Source organism: Anser anser (genome assembly GCF_964211835.1).
Source record: "Anser anser genome assembly, chromosome: 7".
NCBI lineage: Eukaryota > Metazoa > Chordata > Aves > Anseriformes > Anatidae > Anser > Anser anser.
Genome location: NC_139727.1, coordinates 25,652,630 through 25,671,104, shown reverse-complemented (window position 1 = coordinate 25,671,104; position 18,475 = coordinate 25,652,630). Strand labels below are relative to the sequence as shown.

Below are 18,475 nucleotides of genomic sequence, written 5' to 3'. Positions count from 1 at the left end.
ATACAGCAATTAATTACAAATCTATCTTTTTACATGAAACTGCTTTTGACATTCTTTTTGATAAAATCTTTCTGCTTTAAGAAAAAGAAAGCAACTGATTTCCAAGTGGAGTTGCAGTCTATTCAGTCTTATAGTCTATATTGGATAATATTATAATATTCCAGAGGAGAAAAGCACATGAAACTCATATTAGCTAAGAAAAAGCTTGCAATCTATAAATCACTGGTGAAATCTATTTACAGTGATATAAAAAGGAAAGTTACTGACCCCTACGTTATTCTAAACCTTGGTACTTTATACATTAAGCACCTTGCCAACTTCTTTATCAGTTAAATGAATACACAGATTGCCTGTTTCAAAGATACTAGTGCAACAGGAAACTAAATTTCTAAGACTTCCAACATGTGGGATTTTCATTCTCTCCTGAGTATTCTTCAGAGGCTACTTTAATTAAATGTGAAAGATAGCTGGGCTACACTTCAGCTCTTTATTTTATTTTTTAAACCTTTTTACTGAAAATTTTCCATCTCTGCCTGAAACTGTGGAATGTGCACTGGTGAGACAAGGGCTGTGGAAATATTCAAGGATGGAATAGCTTCCAGATCCAAGCTGGTCAGATGCAAAACCACACAGAGATTTTGATGAATTATGTAAAAATTATGAAGATGGATGGGCTGACAGAAATAGAGGGACTTATTCAACATTTGGTATTTAAGACTTAATATAGATAAAATATCAAGAACAAAAAATTACAAGTAAGCATCTTGCACAGGTAAAAATGTACACTAAAATATTAGATTGCAAATGCTAAAAATCACACTCAGATCAGTTCCCCTACTACTTGCAAAAGTCTTTAATAACCTGTCTAAAATTTTGCAAGAACAGAAATTTCCAATATTAAAATGGAAAATATAATAATAAGAAAGGTATTTTGAGAAAATATTTTAAATCTAATCTATTTTGCAAGGAAAGCATTACAGCTTCTTGCACAGGACACTTGTCTTTTGACATTTCCATGCCTCTATCCACTGTTCCTCTGCCATGTGACATTGAAAAGCTGCTTCATACCTCCCTGCCATTGTTTCCCTTGCTATCTTTCATTTGCTGTCTACTAGGGCTGTGAACTCTCCAGGGTATGAATTGTCTTTTACAATGTGCAGCATCTCATAAAAAAAAGCCTCTGTCTTACTTGAGCCTGTAAATGCTACTGCAACACAAATGAAAAAATAACAATACCACACTTCTGTAGAGGTGAACTTAACCTGCCAAAGAGCTAAATTTTAAAGTGTACTTAAAAAATAAAAAAAATAAAAAAATAAAATAAAAAATAAAAAAGGAGAAATCCCACATGATACTTCATTCAAGGACTATTATATTGAGAAGAACAATTTGAGATAAATTGCTTTTCTTCTCAATCACTGTTTTACACTCCAAGTTTATTTAGTAAATTGTAAATCTGAGGGATGTTTTCTAGTTCTCATAACATTGTTGTTGCTAGTATTTGGTGTCTATTAAAAACTGACTAAAGTGATTTTAAAAAGATTTTGAATAAAGAATCCTTTCAAATAACATTGTTCTCACTTTCTCCAGTGTAAATCTTAATTTCAAGAGTCAATGGAAAGAGACACAGAGTGTGCGTGCATACCTTTTATATGCACAGAGACAAAATACTTTCAAGTTTTTATTTCAAGGAGGATTAAGGAATTTGAGTCAACCTGTAGAATTGACTAAAGGGATTTCCAGCTAAATAAAATAATCTATTTTTGTTCAATCTGAATTTTTTTTTTTCCTGACTTTTTTGGTATTTGAACTGAACAGAAAAACCCAACACTCACCCAGTGCCAATGATTTTATCATGTCATGCTATATCAATTGGAGAAACAAAGTCACTGAGAGATGGAGAATAACAGCAATAGCATAATGTGCATCTTAATGTGCATGATCTTAGAGTCCTTGTACACACGTGTACTAGAAATAAATGTTAACTCCAGCTGCTCGTCATATTAACCAACAGCAACAGGTTCAGTTCTTACAACAGAGTGGTACTCTTGAGAAGTTTTTTTTCCACATAATATGAAAGAAAACAAGACATTTGTGAGAAAAAATTTGCTGATAGAGCACAACAATGCAGATAGACTGTCAATCAGCTAACACACTGCCCTTGAGCAGAAAAAATTGTACAGGGTAATGAGAAACAAGATGTTAAAGTATATTACCCTTTTTAACATGGTCAAACAAAGCAGCATAGGATTGATGAAAACATGCAAATTTTTGTTGCCAAAAAGTGCAGGTGTGTACACTCTGTCTGTATTTTAGGGAGAAGCCTCCCACTTACCTTAAAAATGAGAAGAAAGAGTTCCTCCTTAGACCAAGCCACTAGTTCATTTTGGATAGCTATACTCTTTACATACATCTAAAAAATTTGCAAATTTCATGTATTGTTTGGAGATTTTTTAAACTATGTCAGTAAGACAGTACCTGTTATTTAGAGTATGTATTCAGTTCATGGCTTTCTCCCTACAGAGCTCACAAGTTCATCATAAAATTAAAGTTGAGGTTCTCCTGAGGTCTGATTTAAAACAGAATAACAATAAAGGCTTGAGTCACTGACAGAACGCATACATATTTCTTTAGGTACAAAAAGAGAAAATAAAACAAGGATTTTTTTTTTCTCTAACAGAGTGGAAAGGAAACCAGGCATCTTTCCCATGCTAAGCATTCGCATTCTCATTACCATGAGTAACAGCCAAAGTGGAGTAACACTCAGTAGCATTAGCGATAAGCCTCAGAATCACAGAACCATTTGCCTCTGACTTAATTTGTTTCTTCTGTAAGAATTAAATTGTATTTTCCTCACAGAAGAATGTATTTCTGAATTTTATTGCAGTCTGGTATTAATATTCAAATCTAACAATCCCTCTTGGGTAAAACAGAATGACTCCATTTATTTTACCGCATGAAAACAAAATGGAGCCCCCAAGTGTATATTTTTAGTGGGAGAGGGGGAGGATGGCTAGCTATTTATAAATGAGGCAAAGAATAACATTGTAATAGCATTACAAAAAATAACATTAATGTTTAAGACAAACGTAAAATAAACATATTAATGTACAGGCTCTTGTAAAATGATTTACCCCTTTGTTTTGCATCTTTACTCATCTGAACAGCTACATTTCAACTGTTAGAGTCCAGGCTACACATTCAGGTGCACTCCTGAATCATCCAAATCACTAATACCATGGCAGTAGTTCTCAACCTGTGAATCATGACGCCATGGTGTGTGATGCACGGTGATCCAAAGACTACATGAGGCCCCCACAAGTCTGAACTGCTTACATTTCTCCTTCGTAAGCTGCCACATAATGCCACTGTTTCATCCTTGGCATGTAATTTGACATACTCAATCTATTAATACAAAAAACAGGACCTCCTGAGCTACTCAAGCCTCAGAAAAATAAATGGGGGGGGGTGGGTGGAATTATTTGCCTCACAGTGAACGTATTCATGAAAACTTCACATTTGCACCATTTTTGCCAACCCTACTGTAGTTTCTTCTATAATGTAAAATTGATTTGTTGCAACTTTCTGTACGTTATTTCCTGGATCTTACACAATAAAGGAAACACGGGACAGCTGAACATAGAGGTTGTGTTTAGCGTGCACTAAACCACCACACTGTCCTCATGATATCTCATTGAATATCTCTGCCATTTGATTTTCATCAATGGCATTTCTTTGTAATATATATATAGAACAGAATCCAAGATTAAAACTGATCACTAATTACAGTTATTATCTCAAAAAATCAAGTCTCCAGCGGTGTCTCTCACTAGAAGCTAGCACATTCACAGCCTCATTGTCTGCACATCACTACTACATTAGCGACTGTTTTCTTGCTCTTATGAAGAGAGAAAAAGATGTCAAAAGTAACTACTATGCTATTTTAAACATAACTACTACACATTCAGAAGAGGAATTTGATACAGGGTATCTGGGCAAAGCCCAGTAAAAGGAAGAGCCAATGAGTTCACCCAAGAATGCATAAGCACATAATAGCTCTGTGCCCCTCTAATAGGCGAGATCAAAACCCCAGTATTTTCAAGCTAAGCAAAGAAAACAGTAAATCTGTAAGAAGAAGGAACAACTCTGTCTCACAAAATAAAGTTGTTATAACAAAATACTATCATCAAAACATAATTCAGGATGGATTGGACCTCATTTTCAGGACGTACGGCATCGAGCCAGGGAAAATCTGTCATTTAATGGTTGGCTGCCCGCAGCATGCACAAGTGAATTATACCAATGCTTCAGTGCATTTGCTAAGTGCTTTCACTGAAAAATCTGCTGGAACACTTTTAATTCAAGAGCATGAATTACAGATTTAATACAAGACCCACAGAACAACAGCAAAAAATGAAAGACTCCTGTAACATTATGCAGACAAACTGGCAGGTCTCTAGGGAATGGGCTGACTCTTGCACTCCATAAACACCAAAGCCTTCAGATGTCACTGCTAGCTTTGGTTGTGAGGAAAAAGACCAACAGCCCTAAGGAGTTACATTATGACTTTCAAGATGCAGATGCTAGACAGCTAGACAGACTCATATGCATTATCAGCTTGTCCGGTGCCACCTCCAGAAATAAAATACAGCATAAACTAAGACCAATTTCTCCCAAAGTAGGAGGATGAAAAACTGCCACCTTTGTCACTACAAAACCTAATTTCTACCCAGACTCAGAAATGTTTGATGTATAGGATAACAGAAGGGAGTCTCAAACTGCACTGCTTCTAATGTGTTCAGCTCAATTCACTTATCAAATACAAGTTGCAGTCTGACATTAAGGCTGCTGCAATGATAAACCTGGAAGTAATTTAGGGACTGCCTCTCTGTTGAAACATAGGTATAACAGGAACCACTCAATAAATATTTTGCTGTTATCGTAGTTTTCCACTGAAGTTTAAACTGAATCTTGGAGTATATTCAGTAATTCAACAGTTTAAAGAAAAACTATATATTTTAAAAAGTTATAGTACTCATTGTCTGAAAATAGAAAAATACTGTTAGAATTTGCAAGAGATTAGATATTAAAAAAAATTAATTTTAAAACATATCATTAAAAAAGACAATAAATTTTTCTGGATCTTTTTGTAAGATATACTACAACTTCATGCCTTCTAGGAGTAGCCATTGTACATTGCCATTATCCATCACAATTACTTTAATTGTTTGCCTTCTGAATGTACTGACAATTAATTTCCTAATACAGAAAATTCAACAAAGAGCCGTACACTTTCAGAACAACCACTGCATTCCACTATTGTAAGCAAGTGTAGAATTAAGGCACTTACTTCTTACCTCTCTGTGAATGCCACATTTTATGGTATCTTTGGGCCATACTACATCTTTCCCTATGGCAACACGAATTTGATTTTTGTTAAAAATGAAAAAGAATTGCCATTTTCAGGAGGCTAAATGATAACGGCAATACACAGCCTTGCTTTTCTAGCAGAAGGAGAGACACAGTAGTCATTTCAAAAGCAGCAGTTTTTGTAATGCTGGAGGCATTGGGGCTGGAAGAGACCTCAGGAAGTCTCTAGTCCAATCTCATGCTCAAAGCAGGGTCAAAACTGAATTCTGATCAGGTTGCTCAAAAAGGGATTTTTTTTTAGGTAAAGAAAAAGTTTAATCTACTTAAGTACCATAAATGTTGTTATATAATTGGTATAATTGAGGATTTCATAGAATTGCTACAAGGCAAAATTCAGGTTAATTTGGTGTATTCCCAGACCAAGACATTTGGTCTAGGCTTAGCTTTAACTCTGAATTCTCATATTTACATGGTAAACATTTTTTATTCTCAAATTACTGTTTTCTGTTGTTTGTCTTTTTATATGAATCTTACAAACATTTACTAGTAAGGTTTGCATGTATTTATAGGCACACATACACAAAGTAAAAGTATAAAAATTATAAATAATAACAAAATAAATCATAAAATTTTAGGTAGATGAGGAGGTGTTTCATGTTATAGTCAAAATATAAGCCAGATTTGTTCAGACTAAATTACATTAGAGTCTCTATGTCAAATGTTTCCTATTGAACAGTCTAGCACCAGCCAAAAGGAGCTATTAGGCACAATAAGTTAAGAGGAGCCTGAGACATCTCAGGATCTTCATGCCTACTGAACTGTGTAATGGTAAGAGCATTAAATAGGATATATGACAGTTTGTTAGGTACCTATTTAGATGAAAAATGTAAGGATTTTTTCATGTTAAAGTAATTGCACTGTTCACTCAATCTGTTTTTGCAATTAAGCAACTGTAGAAATCTGAAGCTTATAACCACACTCAGAAGAACTAAACACCTGGGCAAATGAGAAGGGAGCAGAGCAGTTGTGAAGTATCTTGGACTGACCTAAACTAAAATTTGTTAATCATTATTTCCATCTTGTTAAATAATAAAGGCCAAAAGACATTTTCAGAATGTTATTCTATCATTTGTTTTTAAAATTAATGTGTTTACAAGCTATTTGTGTATTTAAAGATCCACAATGTTAAGCTTTCAGTATTGCTGAAATGATGTAATTAAGTTTGCACTCAATTTTAATTAAAAAAATTGCAAATTTATAACTTCTTTAATTGCTATCATTGTGCTGTTTAACTCATGAATTTGCTTAAGGTGCCACAGATAGTATGGACACAAGTACTGTATTATTTTACTTATCCTAGTTTTTATTTCATGGATGGAATATGTCTTACCGTGAATTTCTTGTTGCAGTTATTTAAAGTTGTTTTCCTTTGACACGAATACTGGGATACTTTGCTTGCAGTGAATGATGGCACTTCTGATTCAGGGGTATTCAAAGTAGGATACCGATCTGCTTGTTCCTAATAAGAATAAACAAAGGAGGATCACAGGGGAAAATGGGTAGCACATCTGCCAAATAGCTTAAAATAGCAAAAATATATTCCTTGAGCCCAAAATTGGTATCTTTTAATGTGGTTAGAGAATAATAATGCTCTTAGCACCTTTCTAAGAAAAAAAACATTTAACTTCACATTAGCTTCACTGACGTTAAAAGTTTACCTGGTGACTACCTGAATTTTTCATTTTGGGTGGTAAATTCTTGCAGAGAGTTTTCAATGGCACTGTCATTTAAACATCTCTCTACATAGTGAATACTACTATTATTGAAGTAAAATTTTAAAACTACAAAAAGCAATAAGGTTGGAAGAACAGAACTTTTCTTTCCAGAAATCACTAGATGATTCAATATAAAATCAGGGATGTTACATCAGAAAAAAAGATGCTCAAATAATTGACTTCTTTTGGTCTGTGTCTAGATTCAGTGGTTGACATTTATATGACTTTAAAAACCACACTCTTTTCTTGTAGCCAAAACAAAACTTTTTGGTTTGGATTGTATTTATTCAGCTAAATGTTCTATTTTGGGATCATTATTAAAAAAAGGAAATATTTACAAGCAGCCACAGAATAATCATCTCCATACTTTCATCCAACAGCCAGTGTTTGCCTTATGATGACTAAATATATAAATATAAATATATATGAGTATCCTGATCAGTGAGCAACTGGAAAAGACAACCTGGCAGCATCTTTGCTGCTGCTTTATATTCCCAGCCCTTTAATTCCTTTGCTTTCAGTGGAAGTGCCCAAATCTGAAATATTCTGGAAACACTCAAAGTGTTCTCAGTGTTTCTGTGAATTTTTTGCTATTTGTCATTTTGTCTAAAAAACATTGACAGATCTGTCAAAAACGTATTGCATTCCACCATCCAAAAACCACAGGGAAATGTTTCAACAAGAAAAAAATATATATATATCACACAGATACATTGAGAAAATGTTCACCCCAACAATGGAGTGATAACCCCTTTCTCCCCTTTATCAAAAAGAAATGTAGGCATAAAGATAACATCTGTGCTAGGCAAACCTATAAATACGCGTATGTGCTCCCTACACACACAACATATAATTTCACGCTAAATTGCCTTTGTATCTGATTCAGAGCAGTTAAATAATAGTATTCACACACACAAGGCATTTGCTTGCATAGCTGAAGGAACGGTGAATTATATGGCAGTTTTCATAGTATATGGCGAAAGGAAGGAAGTTATTTTATGTGTAAGATCACTCTTGGGAATAACCAAAATGGCTTTCAGTCAGGATCAACAGCACTACTCATCCACTCTTGCACACTCTCATGAATTATACTTTGCAATTGATTTTAAATCATATAAACTATGATTGATTACAGCTAATATACTGCTTGAAATGATAGTGCCAGCTGAAAAGACTGTGAACAAAAAGCATATTACTGAATAGAATATATAATAAGCTGCTATCTTCATTAGGACATAGACATGTTATCTAAGAACAAGAGCCCTTATGTAACATTACCTGGCATTGCAGACTGAAAAATAAATGCAGAAACTATGTATTTGTATATGTATATTTGTATATGGCACATAAACATCCTGTTCCTGACTTAGCCAAGTTATTTGAGCATTTTTCTTAATCAGCGATGGTTATACTTTTAATTAGCAGGAGTTGATTATATACAAAACAAAAGAAACTTGGGCTGGAAATCAACAGCAAAGATGTCTAGCAAACTGCAATTAGTATAGTGTGATTTTTTGGGAATATTATGGTGTCTGCTTGAGAACTACGGAGATAACCTCCTATCAGCAAGACAAGATTTATATTGCTTTTTGTTGGGAAGAACAGATGGGAGAACACCATTTGTACAGATTATGGAACAATCCTAAAATGTAGTCAAGTGGAAACTACAGTGTAGTACAAGGAATCCTGGAAACTCAAACTACCTCAAAATAATTTGTAGTACTGGGAGGGAACAACTACCAATATGGAGAAAAAAAAAGTAAACATTAAAAATCCTTTTTTGCAAATGGATTTTTACACTAAAGTGAAATTATGGTTAACTATACAGGGCCAGCCACTGAAAAATATCCAAACACGGGCAATTTACTTGCTAGAGCTAGTCAGCATTTGCACCTCACATCCAGCCTGCATTAACAATGGATGTCACTGATATTCCTTCACTGTGACATTTTCCATATGGCAGAAGCAGAAGAACGAGTCTGTACCACTAGCATTAGTTTTCACAGGCTCAGGTACAAAATTAAACTTGTAGGGGATTCCTTTGTTCTTTGTCCAATCTTTTTTTCTTTTTTTTTTTTTTTTAATACACAAAGTATAATGGCATAAAGAAATAACAAAGAAGGAGTGAAAATGTAGCAGCAGTGAATGAGGTGTGCAGATACTACAGGCTGTGTCAGGCCACATAATTCAACAGCCAGCAGCTTTGATCCAGACAGCATTGATCAAATAATAGTCTGCTGATATCCAGCATTTTATGAAGAGAAGGCAGCTAGTTTATAAGTTTCATTTTATTTTCTGAGAAACTCTGACTTGTCAGTATGAAAGATTTCTTCCATTAGTTAGAGCCTCCTCTCTTTCACAAGGCAACAGAGTGAGACACTCAGGAAAATGTTAAATGTGAGTTGCCTGTCATAGGATATGGTAGGGAATCAAAAAATGTGGTACTTCCCTTTCCCAATGTGGAGGGAGATCCTTTGTTTAAGGAAATAAATCTGCTTGCCTTTCAAGAGGAAGAAAGGGAAGGGAATAAAATAACTAACAACTTTTAGGTCCTGACTGAGGAAGAGGCAGAAGAGACAGTCACAGTACAGTTCATGAAGATACTGAGGATGCCAATGCACTGGTTCTTTTCCTTTTTCCCCTCTACCTCTGTCTTTTCCATAATCCAGGGAACAGAACTACTTTCTAGCCTGGGGTTGTCTTCACATACTTTTTGTTGTTCCTGTGATGCTACTGTCCAGAAAACCAATCTGCTTGTGGAAGGGAAGCTATCTCTTTGCTTAAAGATATCAGTGGGACAAAGGCGTTCCTCAAGCTGAGAAATATTTTGATTTCCATTTAAAGCAGGTATTCTGCTACAACACTTCCATAGCCTATAGAATAAAATGATGGCTTATGATTATAAAAGTCAACTGTTACTTGAATGAATTACCAAGACTTCAGACGAGCCTAGATGTGGTCACCCAGCCTTTATACTGTATAAATCATTTTAGCATCAGAGCATCTCTCCAATCATTCACAATCAGAGAAAGATGTCCTTTAATGACAATTATAATTAATGTTAGCTAATGGTCTGTAACTCTGGCTTTATTCCTCGTTTTGCATGGAGAAGGACATTTCTTTTCTGCAATGCATTAAAACAAATGTCCTGAAGGAAGAACACCTACCAAATAGGCTACTACAAGACCCAAAAGATGAAATTATGTTGCTATTGATATTAATGGGAATTTTACCATGAACTTACATTCAATGAGATTTCACCCAAAACATTCAACCACTGTAATCCATTTCTTTTTCCACAAAATGAGCTAAACGTTTGTTAATTCATTTTCATTTCACATTGCACAAGACTGACATAATGGAGCAAATTTGTCTTAGGTGAAACTCCAATTGAATTACATATGTACAAGTTTAGTCTAGTACTTAAAAAGAATATTAACCTTATCTTCAATCCTTCTTATTTGTTCAGTAAGAAAAAAAAAAAAGAAAAAAAATCAGTGACACTGCAATACTAAAATTATTTTTATTATCTAAAATTCTAGAATTCTTTTCTCTTCCTTGCTTGATTGCTCTACAAAAATGTTTATAATTTGAGAGCCACTATATAATTAAGACTGGTCTCAACTATAAGCTTTAAAGTGAATGCTACAGCTGTCACTGGCTTGCTAATTGCACTCTACATTTATAAGCACAAAATCTTTGTTTCTATAAAGATAGGAACAGCCAGTCTCAAAGTATAATCATGATCTCCTGACAGTGCTGCTACTTTTTTTCAGAAGTTCCTGCTCTAATAGTATTCCAAAAGGAATTTTATATATAAAAGAATATTGAGGCCTTCTCATTGAGTGATAATAACGATAATAATAATAATAAGCTTCAACACAGTTGGAGACATTCTGGAGAAAGACGAAGGCATTTCTTGCACTGAAAAGGGAACAAGATATTTCCTATGATACCTGAATCCATAGGTTTTCAAAGACTGCTAAAATTAAGAATGTGCATAAAAAGTATTTTGGATTAATTTTTAATCCTGATGTAAAACTCTCAGCAAAGTTCACAAGATGTTGTTCATATTTAGAGATTTTTTTTGCATTCCCAATATTTATATCTTCATAAATATAGTTTTTTCTGTGAGATTACACAGTGCCGTATTTACAAGGTTAGGTTGTTTTTTTTCCTGCTTTGCATTAATTTCTTTAGTATATTCTTCCTTCAGCAGATTCACTGGAAATATTACAAATATACTGCAAAAGTACTTCATTGGAAGGACTGCAAATATAAACATATTCTGTTATGGAATTATGCCACATCTGATGGTGACAGCTCCATCTGGTGTATTAATTTTTTTATTTTTATTTTTTGGAAGTGTTATTAAACAGTAATTCTTATAAGTAAAGTCCTGCGGAACAGCCTCTGGCAATGAAATATGACTGAAAAATGAATCAGAAGCTACATGCTTTATTGGTAAAGGGTGATATTTTTAAATCATTCTTCTTATTTTAAAAATCAGAAGAAGAAAACAGTGAGATACTGTTGCTTAATATTCAGGCATCTTACACCTAACAAGAGATTACATACTGCACCCTTTGTGGTGCCAGTATTCACAGTTATCATTTTGAAGCAGGGTCATTGTTCACACAGAGCCTAATCCAGGCCCTCTGAAATCAGCAGGAAACCTTCACTTCAGAGAAGCATTAGATCAGACTTCTAACTCTCCTGATGCATGAATTAATTTCTTCACCAGTCCATGTCCAATCCATCGGCAGCACGAGGCTCACATGATTGCAAGACAAGGGAAGGTGTTAATCCTGGCACAGTGCAGGATCTATTTCATGGCCCAGTGGCGTGTGCTATTGTCGCACTGTGCACAGCACTTGTGGGCATCACTGGGTACAGTTGTTATTTACAGTCTGTACTGGGGGTATTGCATATCACTGTTTCACACTATGCCCCAATTTGAGAAATAAGAACATAATTGTGTCAGATATAGTTCTCAGGAAAGTGTCGTCATCCTTTGCTTCAAGGTCAAACACTGTTCGCCGAATAATCAGCCTGTGATTTGCAATAACCTCCAACTTGCTGCTCCCATTGAGAGATAATGAAATATAACGATACCTTTATTTCTTATCACAATTTTACTCTGTGGTGCCAACTTTGTAAATGTATGTCCACAAACTGCAGCAGCCTTGATTTCACAGTTCGCTCAAGGGCTAGCAGTTACCTGATCACTTCTGAACAGCAAAGGTTTTAACGTTTTTGTATTATTTTGAAGATACAAAGTATTCTATCAGGAGCCCATTAAAATACATTCAACTCAGTGGGACATTTACCATGATGTTGAAATATTTGTGGAAACACCAAAGTACCACAACAAAAGGATGCGATTTGTTGATGGATATTTCCACTTTAATAGCACCCTTGTTAAAATAATTATGGTTATTATTTCAGTTTGTAACATGTGAGAGCACAGTAACTCAGCATTACCAGAAACTGATATTTGGCTGTTAGAAAAGGTATGGAAGATCTTCCTCTTAATTTATTAAAACTGTGAATTACTTATATAACTGTAGAAAAAATGTATTTAAATACTGAAATTGAACCACAATATGATTATGTATGTATATAGATTAAAAAAAATAATAATTAAATCGCAGTCATTCATTTTGAATGGCACTACATTCGCACTGAACGATCTGTCCTACCATGAGGCGATACTTCATTTCTGAATCAACTGGTCTTCCCGCTTCCATGCAGGCTGTGAGCCATGAAATATCCAGTAATTCAAACCTGGAGCTGTCACCTACAGCCTGTCCTCTCAGCCAGTCCAGCACTTCTGGGTAAGAGTTGTTCTCAGCCACAATGTGAGTGACAGAATCACTATCAAGAAATACAGAAAAAGAAGTTTTCTTTTCTTTCTGAACCCAACCATACACAGCTATGGAACTGCTATTTTTGTATTTACCTCCCACACACTACCTGAAAATTGCTGTATATATTATATGTTAGGATGTGGGAAGAGGATGCTTTTTCATATCACAGTATGTCTATACCAGTCGCTGAATCTGCTTTGAGGAAAAACTTTAGCCTGACAACTCCTGTAAGTGCAGCATTTTCTTTCTTTTGGCATCATTTGACTGCTGTAAGACACTATCTTATTACAAATCTTTTTGCAACTGAAAATATTTGGCTTGCACAAGCAATATTATAATGAAAAGGCTGCTTTACAATACCTGACAACCTGCCTCCCAAGATTCCCAATCAATGAAGAAAAGCTTTACAGTATTCAAAATTCGGTTAACAATCATTCTTTAAAGCTTTGCAGCTAGTAATATTTTTTGGAAATTTAATTTTTCACTACATACATTAAGTTCTTTACATTTGACTGTCAAAGTTTCATGAGCTAAGCCTTACAAATTATGCACTGCATCTAAAGAGCACTTTTTTGCTACTAAGATGCCAGTCTCTTACAAGACTGATATCCTAGTTTAGTTAGTATAAAAATTTTCAGTGAGTTATTGCTCAATAAATTATATAGTGGTTATGTGTACATTGCTTATAAATATGGTAGCAAGAAGTTTTCATACTAAATGTAGTTTGCTTTATTAGAATAACTTTGGAAAGAATCCCATGACAGTTCATGATGAAAAAGACGCAGTTCAGCACCTTCTACTAAGAAAGAATGGACAGGGGCAAAGTTTACATTTCAAGAAAAAAACTACATAGTTGGAGTGATCTGTAAATTTCTACCTGGTCTGATGATGTTCCTCAGTAAGTTTAAAAGACTACTAACTTGGTAGGAAAATTTAAGAGTGCACTTCCAAGTGTTCCCCTCCACAAACACCCCAGGAGGGTGAAGTCACCCAAAAAAGCAACAGATAAAGGAGGAAGCTTCATTTTCGTGAAACTTGTAGGACTTCAGTATCTCTGAAATCTATGTGAAAATTAACTGAAATCAGTCAACAGATTCCTAAACTTCTTGGTGGAACACACAGGCAGTGTCATTATTTGACCTTGTTTACATAGAAATAAGCCGAAACTTTCACCGTGAATTGTTCTGACAGCAACAGCCTCCATTTATAAGCCTCCGTATCCTCCTGCTAGCCCATGCCGGTGACAACACTGTGCATGTACAGTAAATTTCAAAGCGACCTTAAGCCTGGTCCTGATGGACTTCACAGAGTGCTTTGCAGCCTTTCCATAAAACCTGGAGAAGTTAAGCCATCAACCATTCCAAGACAAGGCACCACTGAAGAGATGGCTGGTTTCTATGGACTTTAAAATAATCTGTGCTAACTGTTAAAGACAGACTGGCTGCACAACCTTTCAAAGCAAAATACTTCCTAGGAAACCAACAAAACCTCTTGGCCCGTTGACCCCAATTCACACTAATAATCACTGACTTTATGAAATCTCCCAGCCACAAAGACAAATACTGAGGAGTCTTACCATAGAAAACTTATCATCTAATTCTCCAATGCATTAATTGTACTATATTTTGGACAGATACATAATGCATAGAATACGCTGTGCTTTAAAAATACAAATATACAAATGATGACACAGCATAGTGCAATCTTTTTCTCTTCATACTGTGCAACTTGAGGAACAGAGTCCATCAAAAAAAATGCCTAATGTATTTTAATTTTCAAGATAGCAAATCTAGGTTAGGTGACACCATGAAATATTATTGTTTTTATTACTATTTAATCTTACTAAGTTCTACTTTAATTAAACTGTCACATCCTCACTTGAGTAACACAAAATCAGTTGGAGACATAGAACTTCTGCTTCCTGTGGTTTATTTCACTTTATATAAAATATTCATATGTAATGTATTGGCACCAAGCTGTAGATCTGGGAACTTTGCCATCACTACACTTGCAGCAGCTGTTTAGTTGCTGTGCACCAGTTTCCTCTGGTACCTGTACAGCTGTGCTGTCTTCTTGGCACAGAATGCAACAAATTTAGCATTTTCTCTGGCATTTAAAAAAAAAATAATCAAGAGTTATATAGTTCTTTTTTATCCAGCAGAAGCTAAGCTGAAATTAAACAGCACCTCAGTTGTATACAACTTGCAGAAAGTCTGAAACATTGGCAATAAATACGTCTGTGCCAAAAGCAGCCCAGATAAAACCCTTTAATCGGTCCTCAATGGATTGTTAATGTAGGATTTAGAAGAGCCCAGTTCATTATTTTTTTTTCCTGAAAATTCTATTAGTTTTGTATCAGACACTAATTGCCTACTTCTGTTCAATAGTTGCTTAAATCTTGCTTTACAAATTAATTCTTCCTTCTTTCTTCCTCGGTCTTTCAAAGTTGATGAGATAGAAAATCTGTGGAAATAAGCTTTTAAAGGAAAGATCCAGTTGCATGCTACATGCAAACAGATACAGAGAAATGATCAATACTTGGTTTTCTTCCAACTTCTCAGAAAACCTACATAATGATGTAGGTTTCAGAAAACTGCATAATAACTAATGCTCATGAAAAGTAATATTTGGAGGAAGGCTTCTTTCAGAATGAATAGACTTATCAAAAGACCATCATACTATAAGTCTGCAACTGGAGTATATCTTCACCCTGAAATGCAACATCTGTGATATTTCATTCCTAGGCCTTTCCTCCAGTGCTCTGCCAGATTGTACCAAAGTGTGAGCCAGTAATTCTTAACCTCACAGCAGTGTATTACTCAGAAAAAGATTAGATATTATTATTATTATTAGATATTATTATAGATATTAATATATATATATTAAATATATATTCTATACCAGGGATGATGTAGAGAAATGCCCCCTCAACACACCACACTTTTCATGCTGATATATTTTTATTTTTTATTTTTCATTTCAGGTAGCAGCCATTAAATTTAAAATAAACATAACTTGACATCAAGACAGAAATAAACAATGACCAGTTTAGATCAGCTAGAGACTTGACTCATTTTCTCCTGCAAAATTATACAAATGCAAAGAAACAGACCCCACGAAAGACATTCACAAGCTCAGAGCTTACATTTCTTATTTTCCATGTGAGCAGCAGCACACTGAGAAGTGCAAACATATTAAAATTGACAGACCTGAGATAAATTGGAACCACAGATTTTAGATGTAAAAAGTAAGAGTTTTTGCTAGTCTTTGTGTTCTGCCTGCTCTCTGCCCAGAAGGTAACAGAAATGAACTGTGCTTTAGCAATACAGAGTGAAATCCTGAAGCATTGCTATACTGGGAAGAGCAAAGTATATCCACAAAATACATAGGCAAAAACTTCAACTGCAGTCGCTTGTATAACTGCATTTATTAAATTAGAATGTTTGCAGCACCATTCCTGCATGTTATTTCTACATATATAAACATTTTCCTACCTTAGTTCACTTTCTACTCTGAAACCTTTGCTTCTTGCCAGCTCCATCAAAAACGTCCTTCTGGTCATCCCCATCTTCCTCTGCATAATAAAAATTACAAAGTTATTGAACTTTACTTCATAACTGCAGGAAAATTTGGGGGAATGCATCCCTTTCTGCCTCTTCCTCTGGGAAGCTGGAGTTCTGATCCTATCCATGATGCAAGGTAGAAGTGTTTTCACTTGAAAGAAAGGGAGCTAACACACTTTCTGCCAGCAGCTGTACTTAATGTCACCACCCATTGAAGTCATTTTCCTCTGTTTCCCCTCTGAAATCAAAACCAGATGCTACCTGAGCAGAAAACATTACTTCTTTTCTACCACCTAGGACTCCTTGCACAGAACTGTTCCAAAGAGGTGCAAATATGGTTTGATTTCTTAAAACAGCCATTATCTGTAAAGACTTTATCCAAACAATATTGATTATAGGAAAATCAGCTCAAAATAACAAGCAAAATCTTCAGCTGGTTTAATTGCACAGTTCCATCTGTTTCTGCTTACTTTTTTTTTCCAAACCTCACTTTTCCAAATTGTAGGGCACATTGATTTTCGGTAGCTTGATAAACGAATAAATAAATTCTTCCTATCATTACCTAGGAGCAAAGAATACATCTTAATAACAGTATACAAATGTTTTAGAATCGTCTGTATGCTTGTTATGTCTGTGTGATTAATTATTTGATTAAAAAGGGGATAGATTTTTAGGACAGCTAACAAAAAATAAGCTTTTGAAATTGAATTTACAATTAAATAAATCCATTGTTGTTTTGAGAATAAGGCAATGAAAGACAGAGAAATTGTTAGCGATGTCTTTAATTATAACATTGGCATATGTTGCCATCATTGCTTTTACTACCTGTCCTTGAATACATTCCTGTCTGTGGCATGTACATTAGAGAATATTTCTGCTTTTAAACATCCAGTGACCTCCAAAATAGAGAGGAGATTATGGAAGCTATATCCCACCCTGTCCTAGCGCATGGCATAATAGTCATCAGAGGACTTCACTAAAATTTATTGCAGATATATTTCATCATGTTGGGCCTATTTAGATATGGCCCTGAAATTCCATCAGTGCAAAGTGAATGCAAACAACCAAGTTTACTGTATGTGCATCTATTTCAGCACAAAAACTATTTCAGTGGTAAATAGCCCCATTTCTATGTCAAGTTGGATTTTTATTTTTCTTGTAGCAGAGAATTTGGATTTTGCCAGTCCTTCAGAATGTGTCAGAAATGTTATAACTTGCAATTCTCATTGCACAAGTTCAGGAGAGAAAGCAAGGTGGAAAATCCTGCCTAAGTCAGATCTATCAATTTTATTTTCAGTCATTTTATCATGGATGGATATAAATTCTGAGTTATGGAAAAATGACTCAAAACCTGTTTCCTGCAATTATGGCCATAAGTTTAAGATTAAATTATAAAAAGTATTATTGACATTTTCCCAGCCCTATAGCTCATGCTGCTTCAACTGTATTATCACAGATATAAAGAAACAGTTTTCATCAGAATAGAAACTAACCATCAAAAATTAATATAGAGCTCTCAGCTCTGGGGTCTTCCTGAGGCCATGAAAAAAAATATATACATAGTTTTGTACATAGACTAGACTCCATTCATTTCTTCCATTGCCTAAAGATAATCCAGAAGCCAAAATATCTATTCCTCTTTCTGATTCATAACATTAAAATTGTCAAAATAGATCACTTCAAGGTTATTTTTAAATTATGTGAGATATTTTCATAGGAACTGGAAAATGGACAGGCAGACCTTAAGAAGCTTAAGCGAAAGAATAGCAGCAAAGAAAAAAAAACGAGTAGTGATGGGTCTGGCATTAAGGCTGAGCAATCTGTTGTGGTTGCTCCGCGTCTATTTTCTATAATACTAATCAACCATTGAACACTGGATATATCACCTTTTACAGCC

At 34.9% G+C, this 18,475-nt stretch overlaps 1 protein-coding gene across 2 annotated transcripts in view; it reads right to left on the bottom strand.

Moving 5' to 3' along the window:
• The window catches only part of DNTT (DNA nucleotidylexotransferase), a 114,647-nt gene extending 96,435 nt beyond the window's left edge, over positions 1-18,212 (bottom strand). For both annotated transcript variants that reach the window (XM_083844007.1, XM_083844008.1), the window contains exons 1-3: positions 16,510-18,212; positions 12,848-13,022; positions 6,761-6,889 (exon numbers count right to left, since the gene is read on the bottom strand). In XM_083844007.1, the coding sequence (XP_083700133.1) occupies positions 6,761-6,889; positions 12,848-13,022; positions 16,510-16,706 (501 nt within the window). In that variant the 5' untranslated portion in view covers positions 16,707-18,212. The remainder of the gene's footprint in view (positions 1-6,760; positions 6,890-12,847; positions 13,023-16,509) is intronic.
• Positions 18,213-18,475: the final 263 nt, after the last annotated feature.